The sequence below is a fragment of the Podarcis liolepis genome (assembly GCF_965112155.1).
Source record: "Podarcis liolepis genome assembly, chromosome: 13".
NCBI lineage: Eukaryota > Metazoa > Chordata > Lepidosauria > Squamata > Lacertidae > Podarcis > Podarcis liolepis.
Genome location: NC_139573.1, coordinates 10,851,455 through 10,867,329, shown reverse-complemented (window position 1 = coordinate 10,867,329; position 15,875 = coordinate 10,851,455). Strand labels below are relative to the sequence as shown.

The window sequence follows — 15,875 nt, the reverse complement described above, 5'->3', positions numbered from 1 at the left end:
TGGAGGAGCAGGGAAACAAGAGTCCTCCTCATCTCTCTCCCGGCTGAGTCTTGAGGCTGACTGTAGGTACCGTACTCTCTTTGGCGGGCATGCCTTGGTTCCAGGCAGAGCTGGACGGGGTGCTGCTGCAGACGGCAAGAGAGAAGCAGGAGCACGAGGAGAAGGAGCAGCAGATGGCCCGCCTTCTGGACCTGCGTGGGGCCCGCATCCGCCAACTTGAAGGTAGGCATGTGGACGGGCATACCTCCTCTCCATGCAATGTCTAGCTCCCTATCCACACCATAGATTGAAAGCACTCTTTAGATCTGCACAAGGTGGAATGTGTGCAGAGGAGGGCGAACAAGATGATCAAGGGTGTGGGAAGGAAGCCTTATAAAGGCAGTTGGGTATGTTCAGCCTGGAGAAGAGAAGGCTGGAGGTTGATACGAGAGGCACCTTCAAATACCAGCCGCAGAAGAGGGAGCAAGGTTGTTTTCTGCTGCTCCAGAGTGTAGGAATCCAACCAATGGGTTTAAATTACAAGGAGATTCCAGCTGAACATTTGGAAGAGCTGTTCAATGGTGGAACAGACACCCTCAGGAGGTGGTGGACATTCAGTGGAGGACGGATGGCCCTATGTCAGGGATGCTTGAGTTGAGATTCCTGCATTGCTGTCAGGGACCGTGCTGAAGAGAGCTGCACTGAGGAGGAATGGTGGGAGCCTCCCCCTGCTCTTGCTCTACAACCTGAATCTTTCCAGGAGCAGGAGGACAGTATAGATTTGGAACAGTGGTTTGCAGAGGGGCATAGTTCAAAAGGCAGAAGCTGGGAAATACTGGATGGGGAACAGCTAGGAGAAGAGAGACTGGAAGAGAGAGGGTTAACAGATTCTCAGTCTCTGGACAGCATTCACCTCCCTTCTCCAAAATCACGGAGAGCTCAGAAAGTGGCAGCACAGAAAGCACAGAGGGTACAAGCTCAGATTAATAGGGACAGAAGGGGGTGGGAACCTTAACTGGGAGCACCGCCATTCTAGGAGATGTGTTCATTGCTATTACTTTGTTCTGCTTATCTACTGCCACGGGGGAGGAAGCCAATTCCCTGAAGCCTGACAGTTGCAGGGGGTTGGCCTAGATGACCCTCGGGGTCCCTTCCGATTCTGTGGTTCTGTGAACAGGTCTTTGTGGCTCTGTCTTGTTTCCCCACCCTCCCACCCCTCTCCAGCGCAGTTGAAGGACGTGGCCTACGGAACGAGGGCAGCCCCGCTTCCTCCCAGAGAGGGTGACCCATCAGTGGAAGCAGTCCCTGACCAGGCCCCACAGCTGCGGCGCGGAGAGAACCTCTTTGAGCTGCACATCTCGGGCGCGGTGCTGTCGGCCGAGGTGCTGCGTCTGCTGGGGGACCCGGAGCCCCTCACCTTTTGCACGTACTCCTTCTACGACTTTGAGACCCACTGCACGCCGGTGGTGCGGGGCTCCCGCGCCCGCTACAGCTTCACCTCTCAGTACGTGGTGCAGGCCGAGCCGTTTTTCCTGCAGTACCTGCAAGGCGCCACGTCTCGCCTCGACCTCCACCTTGCCTCGGCCGTCGAACACGCCACCCTGGCCTCCTGCTGGCTGCGCTTTGGCGAGGTGCTGGGCAGCGGGGAGAAAGTGTATGCCACGGCGGTGCTCCGCGGTAAGGTTTGCACCACTCCAACTGTGGCAGACGTTTTGGAGTCGGAAAAGACTCAAAGAAGGGCAACCAAAATGATAAAGAGCATAAGAAGAGCCTGCCAGATCAGCCCTGTGGCCCATATATATAGTCTGGCACCCTGTTGTCAGTGTGGCCACCAAGATGCCCACGGGAAACCTGCAAACAGGATTTTCGCATGAAAGCAATTGCCCCCTTTGGAAATGTTTATTAATGTCCTTCCTAACTTGCGCTAGTAAGTTCTATAACTTAGCAGAGTTTTACATTCCCCTTTTTAAAAGCACAGCGGATAACTGGTTGCAGGCTTGTTTAAACCGCTTAATATTAGCTTTCTGGTAAGTTCCCTTATATCCCCCTTAAAAGAATAAACATGCCACAATCTTGCTTAAAGTATATAAAAGAAGTTTACAGTGGTACTTCGGGTTACAGACGCTTCAGGTTACAGACTCCACTAACCCAGAAATAGTACCTCGGGTTAAGAACTTTGCTTCAGGACGAGAACAGAAATTGCACGGCGGCAGCAGGAGGCCCCATCAGCTAAAGTGGTGCTTCAGGTTAAGAACAGTTTCAGGCTAAGAACAGACCTCCAGAACGAATTAAGTACGTAACCAGAGGTACCACTGTACTCACATCATCAGTTCACAGTTGGATCCCTGAAGGCAGACTTAGTTATAAAATATATGCATGTGGATCTATCCCATATGAGGGGTTAATCCCAGTGACTGCAGACTGGCAGTAACTGCAGTTCACACAACGAAAGGAATATGGAAAAGAAGGAAGTAGGGGGAAGAGGGCTGTGTGCCTTGTGGTTTTGTTACCTGCACAGGTAAGGTCATGCCCATCTTTAGTCACATGCAAGAGGAAGTATGTCCCAGCCCAGGAGGAAACAGGAAGTTCCGACTGTCTGGACCAAACATCCCCTTGCATGTCCACTCTAGGAAAACAAGGAATGTTGTATTTGACTGCTACCTATGTATCACATCCCACACCCCCATGGTTTTCAGCAACTGGTACAGTGGTACCTCTGTTTTCGAAGGTAATCCATTCTGGAAGACCGTTCAACTTCCGAAACATTTGAAAACCAAGGTGCAAAGGGTGGCCTGCAAATTCAATAGAGAGAATTGGGGGGGGGGGACTCAGTGGAAGCCGTTCGACTTCTGAGGAGCATTCGAAAATGGAAGCATTTACTTCCGGGTTTTCTGCATTCGAAAACCGAAATGATCAACTTCCGAGACGTTCAAAAACCAAGGTACCACTGTATTCAGAAGCAGTGCTGCCTCTGACTGTGGCAGCAAAGCCCTCTCCTCCATGAATTGGTCTAATAATTTGAACAAGGGGATGGAGCGATTCCCCTCTAAGAAAAAGTTGCAGCGTTTGTGGGGGGGGGGGGAGGTTTAGTTCAGAGAAAAAGCAAGCAAGAGGTGGCATGATAGAATTTTATAAAATTGTGCATGGCATGGGTTAAGTGGATAGAGAAAAGTACCCACCCCCCCGGGCCATAATGCTAGCACTTCTGCAATGAAGCTGAATATTGGAAGATTCAGGACAGATAAATTAAGAGTACTTTTTCTCGCAGCACAAAGTTAAACGATGGAACAGAATGCAGTGATGACCAGCAACTTTAAACCACAAATTCATGGAGGGTGAGGCTATCAGCAGCTATGGCTCTACTGTCAGACTTGACAGCGCACACGCCTCTCTTGTTTTCCCAAAGCAGGTTATGTTCTTACAGAACAGGGACGGAGAACCTCCTTCCCTACATCACTTAATCATCATGCTTGAGCAGCTGGTAGTTGTGGCCGAGTGGTTAAGGCGATGGACTAGAAATCCATTGGGGTCTCCCCGCGCAGGTTCGAATCCTGCCGACTACGTAATCGTGCTTTTGCTTCTGAACGCGGGAGAGGAGAGCGGCTCTTGGGCTTGAGTCCTGCTTCATGGTTTCCCCACATGTTGGGGGCAGCCACAGTGAGATCAGGAGGCTGGGCTAGATAGGCCATTGGCCTGATCCAGCAAGCTGCTCTTAGGTTTTTGGGATGTGGGGAGTCTGTTAGGGCTGGGGGCCACACACCCCAGCTCCCTCCCTACCCAACTCTGGCAGGCTTCTGGAGGAGGGACTGACGCCTCTCTTTTGTTATTCCCACAATCCTTACCGCAACCTCCTGCCCACACCCTGGCACCACATAACTCCAGGTTCCAACGGAGAGGATTTCGGCATCCTGGAATATTGGGCGAGGCTTCGCTTCCCAATGGAGCAGATCCTAAGGCTCCACCGTCAGCGAACCAAAGCCTTGGGCTACCTGTCTGCGGGGGTCCAGCACGCCATGGTGGCCCATCAGGGCTGGAGGCAGGAAGAGGAGAAGGTGAGGACAGCAGAGCAGGGGGAGCTGGTGTGTACATTGCCAAATAGCTCCAGTGTTCTAGTCCTCATGAGGATGGGCGAAACGGCAATTATGTAAATATTTATTAATCTGAGATTGAGAGGAGGGGTGACAACCATCTTTAAATATCAGGTTTATTTTCTTCTATCCATCACTGAACAGCACCTTAAGCTTTGGAAAGGGGACTAAGGAAGCCATTTTAATGAACTTGTTACCAGTTCTTTGCAAGAATCCCAGGCCAGACCGAAGATCAAGGGTCTGGAAACCAAGCTTCATGAGGAATGGTTGAGGGAACTGGGCATGTTTAGCCTGGAAAAGAGACTGAGAGGAGATATGGTAGCCATCTTCAAGTATCTCACAGAGAGGATGCAACAAGCTTGCTTTCTCCTGCTCCGGAGGGTAGGAGCTGAACCAATGGCTTCAAGTTACAAGAAAGGGGATTCTGACTAAGCATAAGGAAGAACTTTCTGACAGTAAGAGCTGTTTGACAGTGGTACAAACTCCCTGGGGAGGTTGTGGACTCTCCTTCTTTGGAGGCTTTTAAGCAGTGGTTGGAAGGCCATCTATCATGGATGCTTTAGCTGACATTCCTGCATTGCAGGGGGTTGGACTGGATGACCCTCGGGGTCCCTTTCCAACTCTTAAAATTCTATGATTCTAAGATGTAACGTCCGTTTCCCCATCCCCACCAAAGGCTCAAGATAGGTAGGGGCACTGAAGAAATGAAACACATTAAGTAGATCCAAACCCACTGCGGGAGTCGAAAGTCATCTGAAGGGTCCCAGGCTCCCTACGTTGCTTTTTCACTCTTCCATCATCACCCTGAGACCTGAAGGAGCATCTCCACCCCCATCATTCTTCCTGGACACTGAGGGCCAGCGCTAAGGGCCTTCTAGTGGTCCCCTCACTGCGTGAAGTGAGGTTACAGGGAACCAGGCAGAGGGCCTTCTCGGTAGTGGTGCCCGCCCTGTGGAACGCCCTCCCATCAGATGTCAAGGAAATGAACAGCTATTTGACTTTTAGAAGACTCCTGAAGGTAGTCCTGTATTGGGAAATTGTTAATGTCTGGTGTTTTATCGTGTTTTTAATATTCTGTTGGGAACTGCCCAGAGTGGCTGGGGACAACCCAGCCAGATGGGTGGGGTATGTATGTATGTATAAATTATTATTATTTATTACCCTATCCTCTTTCCCCCCTGTAACAGGCCCTGGGAGCAGGCTGGAACGAGGTTTGTGTGCAGATCGAAAGCTGCTCCAGCTTGCGCAGTCGCTGGTTGGGCTCTCAGCCCAGCCCCTACGCCATGTACCGGTTCTTCACCTTCCCGGACCACGACACCATCTCCATCCCTTCAAGCAACAACCCCCACTTTGGGGACACCCAGAGCTTTGCTCTGCGCATCACGCCTGAGCTGCACCATTACTTGCTCCGGGACAGCCTGCAGGTTTATGTGTTTGACGACGAAGACGAGGAAGCAGGTAGCTACCTGGGAAAGGCCCAGATCCCACTGGTGCCCCTGGCACAAGGGCGCAGCGTCGCAGGTGAGATGGGCATATCTCGGGGTGGAGGAATTTCTCTTGGGTTGTAGGCCCTCAATACATTTCAGGCATGTTTCAAGCACGTGACTTCCTCCCAAAGAAGCCTGGGAACTCTAGTTTTCCCCTCACAGAGCTGCAATCTCCAGCACCCTTAGCAAACTGCAGGTCACATGATTCTTTGGGGGAAGTTGTGTGCTTTAAATGAACTTTGTGTATCATGTAGATGCAGCCACAGTTTCTCATTTCACATAAATAAATAAAAGTGTGGCTCAACTCATACTTTTAAAAAGTTTTTATTTATACTTTTCAAGTTTATACATTTCATTAGCTCCACAATCAATTTAACATTTCAAAATTTGACTTCCCCCTCTTTCTGCAGTTCCTTAACTTTTTTTTTAATTTCTGCATATCCAAATTCATTTAACTTGCTCATTTAATTATCTACTGTAAATATATACTCTTTTGAGACTGCAGGTTATTACAATAATCCTGCTAATGTTTTTATCTGTTTACATTTTTGCAAGGAATTCTCCCCGATAAAATGCATTTCTGTATGTCATTTTCACTACAATGAGCATCTTTCTACACATTTTTTTGGTTGGTGTAGTGGTTAGAATGTTGAATTAGGAAGTGGAAGACCTGTGTTCAAATCTACACTCAACCATGAAGTTCACTGGGTGACTTGGGCCAGTCCCTATCTCTCAGCCTAATCGACCTCACAGGGTTGTTGGGAGGATAAAACAAGGAAGAAGGGAAATCATGTATGCCACCCTCAGCTCCTTAGAGGAAAGGTGGGAGGGGATTTTCAGTAGGTAAATAAATAAATAGGCTGCCTTATTGTGGAAACTGCACATTTTTAAGTCATCGGTGTCAAACCTGGGTTGCATCATCGTTCAGTGTGACAAAATCATTTCAGCTAAGACCCAAACACAAACCACCTGTGTCGACTCTTCCTCCCTCCTGCAGGAGATTTTGTCCTTATGGATCCAGCAGGGAAACCCAATGGCTCCATCTGCCTACGTCTGGAGTGGAAGCTCCTTTACATGCCCCCGGAGGACTTCCGCCATCAGGCGTCCGCCGACTGGGAGCAACAGCGGCGGTCTTTAGAGCTGCAGATTGAGGAAGAGAAAGCCGAGCTGCGAAGCCGGGTATGTAAAGTCAGTGTCAAGGGTCGGACTTGGCTGCCACGCTTTGCAGCCCCCTTGGCTGTCACAGAGCAAGAGGGCCAGTAAACCACACAGTCCGAAGATGGAGTTAACTCTCGATTAGCAAAACCCCGGTCTCCACCATCTTGGCTGAGTGTCAGACCTAGAGAGTTCAGCTGAGGACATTAAAGGTCCCCACCTCCCCACAGCTGTCTATGTCTCCTCCACTTTAGGGCTTTTCCGGTCTAAAGTCCGTTTTGGAGGCCTAATCCAGCCCCCCGGCTGATTTAACATATTTTGTTGCATTGTGCAAAATATGAGAAAGCCAGGGCTGAACTGATATTACCCTTGCTGGTACCTTTCCCGGGAAAATCAGAGGCTCACTATGTCAGGTTCCTATTGGAAGACCGGACAAATGCTAGAACATTAGCAGTGGCAAAGTTTTTATCGGTGGTTGCAAGAACAAATCATCCCTATATTCTGAACAAAATGCTTGTTTAACCTGGAGGTAGGCTGTATGAATTGTGTATTGCCTTGTAATGACCCTGTGGCAGTTTCTTTATTGGGGTCAAATCCTAAAAAAAGCTCAGCAACTTTGGCCGGCCCTCACGCATGCTCACTTCATCAAATCTTGCCCTCTTTGAAAAATGTTTGGGCACCCCTGTCCTAAGCAATCGGAGACTGTGTCTGTATGCAGCCAGTCTCCCCTCCGCTCTCTTCATGCCTCTCCTGGTTCTAGGAAATTGGAAAGGGGGAGCTTGTTGCAGAAGGAAGGGCAGACTCCCATGCCTCTTCACCACCCAGGCTCATCTCTGCCTCTTGGCCTCCCTCCTCCCCTGCTTCAGCTTTTGCCTCTGATTTTGAACTTCCACTCTCCCCAGGACTTACTAAGCCCTGTTATCTCTTCAGCTTCTGACGCTTCTTCCCAGCTTTTTCCCTTTGATCACTCTTTGTCGTCCTACCACCAATTCCCTGAGTCTGAGCCGTCTTCCCTTGGGGGTTCATCAGCTGGTTCCTCCCAGCGTTCCTCTGCGGCAGCTAATGATAGGCGGACCCAACTACTTCTAATTTTGTCCTCACTTGCCTCCCCGCTGAGTTCCACAAGGGCAACACTGAGACTAAGGAAGAGCAGGCTTTATAGCCAGGGCCATAAATAGCTGGTTATAAGGCAGGCAGAGGGATCTGGCTGAGGGCAAACTAAGGTTGATGGGCCAGCACCCTAATGGATAAGATTCTGCTGCTTAAGGATCTTTGTAGCGGCTTCACCCTGGTTGGGCCATAAGTGTTCATCTGCAGGCATAGGCAAACTCAGGCCCTCCAGATGTTTGGGACTACAATTCCCATCATCCCTGACCACTGGTCCTGTTAGCTAGGGATGATGGGAATTGGAGTCCCAAACATCTGAAGGGCCTGAGTTTGCCTATGCCTGATACAGCAAGGAAGGGGCTGTGTCAAGGCTTGAGGCTGCATCAGCCAAGTGGAAATACCCTTACAATCTCAGTTCCTTTTAACAAAACAAACTTATGAAAAGGCTTCCCGCTGTCCTCTCTACTTCTGCCATTCAGGCTTTGCATGTCATTTATCGTGCCAGGATGGCCGAGCGGTCTAAGGCGCTGCATTCAAGCCGCAGTCTCCTCTGGAGGCGTGGGTTCGAATCCCACTCCTGGCAAATAGCTGTTTGTTTTCAAATTTTTCACACATACAAGAAAAAAGGAAAAACATCAAAAATAAAAGATGAGCTTATCTTACATTGTATATTCTTAGACTGGCATAATAATTACAGTGTGCATAATAAAATTGTTGCGAAATCTAAGATAACTATATAAATACAAATATGTAAATATGATAACGTTACCAAGCATAAATGAAAAAAGACAGGGAGAGAGAGAGAAGATGAAAGGAAAAAAGAGAAAGAGAAAGAAAGAAAGAAAGAAAAGAGCAAAACCAAAAAACTATTAAAAAATAAAAGGACTAGAAATCTACCGGGGTCTCCCTGCACAGCCGAGCCAAAAAATAAAGCGAAACATAAGACAGTGGCATGAAAAGTGGCAGGGTTTCCCTGCAGGAACCTACAGGGCATGCAGTGATTGGAAACGAAGCAGTACGTCCACCTTGAACCTTTTGCAGGTAGGAACAGTACTTTTGAGTGGAAACCTGATACCATCACGCCCAGAAATAATCACGAATGCGCTATGAAAAGGATGCCTGGAGAGGACCACGGACTGGCAGTGACTCTCCAGAGCTTCAAACAAGACCCTTCCACAGCCCTAATTGCTGGGGATTACAGCTGGGGACACCCCTCTCCTGCCAACAGTGTTTTGGTTTTTTTTATTAAAAAAAAAAACCCTGCAAGACGAGTGAAAACTGTGTGCTCATTGGCACTATACATTTAAAGCCCTCTTTTGCCACTTTAAATGCTCCTGGCTTCCCTCAAAGGATTCTGGGAGCTGTAGTTTAAGGGTGCCGATAGATGTTAGGACACCCCCACCACCAGTCCCCTCACAGAGCTGCACTATCCATAGTGGTTTAACAATCAAACCTGCTCCCTTTCCTGCAACTTCAAAATCTACCACCTGAGTGAGTCCATTGCACTCCCTTCCCTAAGGGTAGGGCCTGCCCTGGCAGTGGAGAGAGAATGCCCAGCTAACTGCTGGCTTCTTTCTCTTTTTTTAACAAAAAAACCCAGACAATAATTACAGATCTCTTGTGTGTCGTTGTTGCAGTAGATGAGTGGAAAGGAGCAGTAAGCGTTAAAATCAGACAAACATTTTAAGTAAAACAACTTTCTGATACGGCCCATCCACAAAACCCAGGATGGGCAGTTGGAGATCATGAACTCTTTGAGATCAGTATTTATGAAAGTTAAGAATGGAAACCAGAGGCTGCCAGATGTCTTAGTTATAGGCTGGTCCCTCACTTACTTCTGGCTTCTCTTATGCCCGTTCAGGTCTCCCGAGAAAGTGGTAGTGAGCGTTTGCCTTCTGGTCTCCAAAGGAAAAAGCCACGTCTCTGTATGTCCGAGGCGGAGAAACGCATTCGGAAACATGCCAAGCCAGAAAATGGAGCCATCCAGCAGGTGAGAGATGAAGACTTTGGCCCCGAGTGCATAAGCGCTCTTATACCACTTCAAACAGCCATGGCTTTCTCCCAAAGGATTCTGGGAGCTGTTGTTTGCTAAGAGCGCTGAAAATTCTTGTTGTTGTTTAGTCGTTTAGTCGTGTCCGACTCTTCGTGACCCCATGGACCAGAGCACGCCAGGCACTCCTGTCTTCCACTGCCTCCCGCAGTTTGGTCAAACTCATGCTGGTATCTTCGAGAACACTGGCCAACCATCTCGTCCTCTGTCGTCCCCTTCTCCTTGTGCCCTCCATCTTTCCCAACATCAGGGTCTTTTCCAGGAAGTCTTCTCTTCTCATGAGGTGGCCAAAGTACTGGAGCCTCAGCTTCAGGATCTGTCCTTCCAGTGAGCACTCAGGGCTGATTTCCTTCAGCCTTATCGTACTCCTTTCGAACCAATCAGTTGTTCCATATCCAGTTCTAACTGTAGCTTCTTGTCCCACATAGACATTTGTCAGGAGACAGATGAGGTGATCAGGCACTCCAATTTCTTTAAAAACTTGCCATAGTTTGCTGTGGTCGACACAAAGGGTTTTGCATAGTCAATGAAGCAGAAGTAGATGTTTTTCTGGAACTCTCTAGCTTTCTCCTTAATCCAGCACATGTTTGCAATTTGGTCTCTGGTTCCTCTGCCCCTTCGAAATCCAGCTTGCATTTCTGGGAGTTCTCGGTCCACATACTGCTTAAGCCTGCCTTGTAGAATTTTAAGCATAACCTTGCTAGCGTGTGAAATGAGCGCAATTGTGCGGTAGTTGGAGCATTCTTTGGCACGGCACTGCCCTTCCTCTCTTCCTTTTGGGGTGCTACAATGCCCAGAGTGGTTTTAAAAATCAATCCCCCTTTCCTTTGGTGATGGTCAAGTGTATAGCTTTGTTGTTTTTATAGTTCTTTGATGTGCATGGTGCTTAAAGTGCAAGAGAACAAGTCCCTTGCCCCAAGGAGATTGAAATCCATAAGGTCTCATACGCACTTCCACATTTAGGAGAAGCTAAATTATGGAGCATGTTCAGACCCTCCATATGAAAGCAGATTTGTATACTTGCTTATTTAACACCAGTGTTTCTGTTAGAAGTCAGAGGAGAGAAGCCCGGTTGCTGTGCTGTTCTCAGACCCTGACCTCAGTGGGGTTTGTGTCTGCGCAGGTGGCCCTGGAAGGAGTACGAGAGGAAGAGGAGCACAAGGTGGCAGCAGTGGAAGAAGAGATGACAACCGCAAGTCGCCAGGAATCGGAGGGGAAATCAAGCCCACCGGCTGAAGCAGCCGTGCTGAGTGACAATGGTACTTTCACAGAAAGCTTACAATCAGTAGCTCTGCACTTGCTGCTGGACTCCAACTCCCATCAGCCCCAGCCGGCATGGCCAATGGTCAGGGATGATGGGAGATGGAGTCTAGTAACAGCTGGAAGATGCAACATTGGCTCTTTCTGTTATCGGTGATGTCAGGCTACTGTTGCCCTTGGAGCAATTCAACGAAATACAAGGTGTGACTGGAAAGTTCGGTGAATGGTCACAGAAATCAGACAGTTCAAACTTATTCAAACATACAATTGGCATTGGAAATGCACAAAATGCTCACAATTGTGTATGGAGATGAAGCTGTAACTCGAAAGATGGTGTGTGAGTGGTTTAAGTGTTTCCATGAAGGGTGGAAAACCATCAAAGGTGACCCTCAGTCTGTCAGACCGTCAACGAGCAGAATGGCGGCAAATGTTGACAAGAGTTTGTGGGATCGCCGTTTGTCTGTCCGAATGATGGCAGAAGAATTGTATATTCCCTGTGAAATCGTTACTGAGGGTACTGAGTTGTCCTGCCCTCCATATTCTCCCCATCTGGCCCCATTGGATTTCTTTCTTTTTCCAAAACTGAAATCTGCACTGAAAGGGCACAGATTTCCCAACATTTCACATGTCCAAGCTGCTGTGACGAGGGAACTGAAAGCAGTACGGAAAGAGGATTTCTCCAGAAGTTTCCAACAGTTCTATGAATATTGTCAACAGTGCCTTGTATCAGAGGGGGCCTGCTTTGAAGGCCCGCAAGGCATGTATGTTCGAATATTTCTCGCTGTCTGATTTCTATGACCATTCAACCGAACTTTCCAGTCACACCTTGTAAATATTAGAACCAAGCCTAAGATCAGTTGTGGCATAAGCTTTCTTGGACTAGATCTCGTTTTGCCACATCACGGGGCAGTGAGATTGCAACAGGAGTGGGGGGGGGGGGAAATAAGAAGGCTGTCTCTTACATAGCTGTCTCTCGAATCTTTCCTCTAGCCTCAGAGAGACCAGATACTTCCAGTGAAGCCCAGACCACAGAGAGCGATGAAGTGGTGGTGCAATCATCTGGACTCCAGGAGTCTCTGGGACCGGTGGGTACTGGATTTTCTAACCTAGTAGGGCACGTGTTGAAAACATTGACCAAATACAATTTGAGGTGGGCTTATTCAATGCTGTATGTAGTACATGGGTCACAATGTGCCAAGGGGGTCTTCCCTGGGCCCCACAGGGTCTCATGCCAACTGCTGGAATGAGGCATGACGGAAGTCTTATTTCGCCAATAGATAATACATTTTTTTTTAACACCTTAATTACAGTGCGGGAGGGACACGGGTGGTGCTGTGGGTTAAACCACAGAGCCTAGGACTTGCCGATCAGAAGGTCGGCAGTTCAAATCCCCGCGACGGAGTGAGCTCCCGTTGCTCGGTCCCTGCTCCTGCCAACCTAGCAGTTCGAAAGCACGTCAAAGTACAAGTAGATAAATAGGTACCGCTCCGGCGGGAAGGTAAACAGCATTTCCGTGTGCTGCTCTGGTTCACCAGAAGCAGCTTAGTCATGCTGGCCACATGACCTGGACGCTGTACACCGGCTCCCTTGGCCAATAAAGCGAGATGAGCACCGCAACCCCAGAGTCGTCAGTGACTGGACCTAATGGTCAAGGGTCCCTTTACCTTTACCTTTACAGTGCGGGAACGATTACATTTTGACATCGGGAGATAGGCAGGTGGAGTCACACATCTGATAAACATGGCCATGTGGGTGTAAAGATATGGATCTGACCCACCCGCCTTCCTGATCCAGTTCCCCATCTCTCTCTTCTCAGTGAGCATCATTCTACTCAACTGATTGCCTCTTGGTAAGCAAAGGTTTTTGCAAAGGTTTTATTCCGTTCCTATTCCTCTCCCACCTTGGCCGGCAGCCTTCAGACAGGATCCGCGTGGAGGTCATCTCCCTGAGCCTGCACCCGGACAGCCCACCCATTGCTGACGAGAACATCCAGCAGCTGTACGTTGAGTATCACTTCCCTGGCCTGCTGCTGGAGGAAACAGAGACCCCCTTCTCTCTGCGGAAGCCCCAAGGAAACCAGGAAATCTACTTCCACTTCAGCAAAGGTGAGGATGCAGAAGGAAACCGTGATCTAGGGAAAGAAAAACTCATAAACTTGTAAGAGCTGGCATGGTCTACAAGGCTCCCTGCTATACTGCCAAATTTACATGCCTCTAGGCCACGGTGAGGAATTTCAAGCTCGGGGGCCAAATGTAACCCCCCCAGCCATACCCCTTGCTGCCTCTGACTTCGTAATTCTCCTTGAGTATTTTTGCCTGGCTGGAATATGCCCTTGAACTCCCAGGCCTCTTATCTGCCGGGCTGGAGTTGAGAGAGAAGTGTGCAACCCCTGTAGCAAATGTAAAAAATAAATAAATCACACCTCTTGCTCCGCCCACTTTGTATGTAGCCCTGCCCAGGAGTGAATGTTGCCCTTGGGCAGAGGAAGGGTCTATACCAGTGTTTCCCAAACCTGGGCCTCCAGCTGTTTTTGGACTACAACTCCCATCATCCCTAGCCAGCAGGACCAGTGGTCAGGGAAGATGGGGATTGTAGTCCAAACACAGCTGTAGACCCAAGTTTGGGAAACACTCATCTAGTAGCGTGGAACATTTTACAAAAGACCATTGAGGGCCACACTCCATCCAAGATGAACTCTTGGGGGCCACATTATTATTATTAAATTTGTATTCCACCCTATACCCATAGATCTTAGGGGGATTCACAACGCACAGCAGCCCCCATTTCTTCTCCCACCCCCACCACATGAAATTCAGCTGCCCAATCCTTCTCTAGGTCCCACCACCTGTTTATATCAGAACCTAGTTCCCTCTACTGCTTTCGGATACAATGCTCAATAGCACCATCTAGTGTGCATCTGAAGGGCTCCATGCTAATTTATGCACTACCCTTACTCCCAAGAGTGGGGTGCACAATTCCCTTCCACCACCAAAACCTACCCAATTTTATCCCCACAGTAAAAACGACCCCGTGAGGTGTGTTAGACTGCAAAAGAGACCTGCAGAAGGCTACTTTTCTGTGGCCGTTTTAGAACTCGCCTCCCACCCCACCCCAGATGCAGCCATTATCCCATGCCAGGTCTCACCAACAAAACCACTCTAAGCTGCCTCCCCAGATTCAAAGGCCAGCATCTCCTATCTTCATTTCCATTCTTGCAGATGGCTACACCATTGCACAACTTACGGGGATGGGGCAAGAGTCAGCTAGAATGTGTTATAAGCCACTGGCCGCCCTCCTAAATTTCTCCCCCTGGACCAGTTTGAGGAACCCATGTTCCACAAGGCCTGCTTTCCAGGCATAAGGCAGGATTGAGACCATGGGATGAAGAATTTTAAACCACAGAGCCTAGGACTTGCCAATCAGAAGGTCGGCGGTTCGAATCCCCGCAACGGGGTGAGGTCCCGTTGCTCGGTCCCTGCTCCTGCCAACCTAGCAGTTTGAAAGCACATCAAAGTGCAAGTAGATAAATAGGTACCACTCTGGCGGGAAGGTAAACGGCGTTTCCGTGCGCTGCTCTGGTTCTCCAGAAGCGGCTTAGTCATGCTGGCCACATGACCCGGAAGCTGTCCGCCTGCTCGCTCGGCCAATAAAGCGAGATGAGCGCCGCAACCCCAGAGTCGGCCACGACTGGACCTAATGGTCAGTGGTCCTTTATAGCAAAGGACTAATTCCACTGTGGACCTCTCGTTCTGGAGAAGGTGTATTTTAGTATCGACAGCATGGTTTTTGTCGAACTCTGCTTTTATCTGTCTCCCTGCACTCAACATGCCAAGTGCTGTATCAGAGAGCAGCAGCGGCTTCAGTAAATGTCTTCTTGAATCTTCTACTGCAGTGATCAAAGTGGACCCAGACCCAGAGAGCCTTCAGAGGCAGCTGCTCTTTTCTATGTTGGAGGCAGAAGAGCCCCAGCATAACTGGTGAGTATCGTGTTTCCCTTCCCCTGAAAGCCCCAGGCAAAAAAAGAATGAATGATCCCAGTGCCTGTATTCATGGAGCCCTCTTCCTTGACATAGGCTGCAATTTGCAGTGGTGAGCGAACCACTGCCAGGGACCGGAGGAGAATGCGAAGACGTCGGCTTTGCCTACTTGGACTTGCGGGAGATTCTTCTGACAGGTAGCGATTTGCTGGAGCGAGAACTTGACGGTAAGAAGCTGGCGACTCGTGACAAAACTGAAGCCGTGTCAGAAGTAGCCTTCAGAGCCCTTCCAAGTGATGTCTGACTACAACTCCCATCAGCACTAGCCACGGATGCTGGGAGTTGCATCCCAACATCTGGAGGGAACCAGGTTTGGGGAAGGCTGGTCTACAAATATGCCAGCTTGCTATGCCACTTGTTCTGGACCTGCCATTTCGAACCAGCCCTAATAGCTGTAATGACAATCTCCTTTGGTTGCTGCATTTTATCGACAGTGGATTGTGCAATATTTAAAAACCAGCATTTGCAAATCTCCAAATGGGTCCGAACTTCAATGTCTAAAACTCCTGGTAGAGGACAAGCATCTAGAGATCACGCTAAGGGTGGCCAAATTCTGTGCGACTGCCATAAAACTTAGGGAACAAGCTGTTCTACCAAAATTATTAAGGTTTTAAATGACAATTTAAAGTGATCAAGATTTAATATGCGGTGGTACCTCGGGTTAAGTACTTAATTCGTTCCAGAGGTCCGTTCTTAACCTGAAGCACCACTT

The 15,875-nt window shown here is 48.9% G+C and overlaps 1 protein-coding gene across 2 annotated transcripts in view; it reads left to right on the top strand.

The window, feature by feature from the left end:
• The window catches only part of RPGRIP1 (RPGR interacting protein 1), a 66,780-nt gene that overhangs the window by 50,219 nt on the left and 686 nt on the right, over positions 1 to 15,875 (top strand). For both annotated transcript variants that reach the window (XM_083471089.1, XM_083471090.1), the window contains 11 exons: positions 105 to 222; positions 1,204 to 1,656; positions 3,862 to 4,031; positions 5,255 to 5,588; positions 6,552 to 6,733; positions 9,678 to 9,806; positions 10,990 to 11,125; positions 12,117 to 12,211; positions 13,039 to 13,231; positions 15,019 to 15,103; positions 15,200 to 15,330. In XM_083471089.1, the coding sequence (XP_083327215.1) occupies positions 105 to 222; positions 1,204 to 1,656; positions 3,862 to 4,031; positions 5,255 to 5,588; positions 6,552 to 6,733; positions 9,678 to 9,806; positions 10,990 to 11,125; positions 12,117 to 12,211; positions 13,039 to 13,231; positions 15,019 to 15,103; positions 15,200 to 15,330 (2,026 nt within the window). The remainder of the gene's footprint in view (positions 1 to 104; positions 223 to 1,203; positions 1,657 to 3,861; positions 4,032 to 5,254; positions 5,589 to 6,551; positions 6,734 to 9,677; positions 9,807 to 10,989; positions 11,126 to 12,116; positions 12,212 to 13,038; positions 13,232 to 15,018; positions 15,104 to 15,199; positions 15,331 to 15,875) is intronic.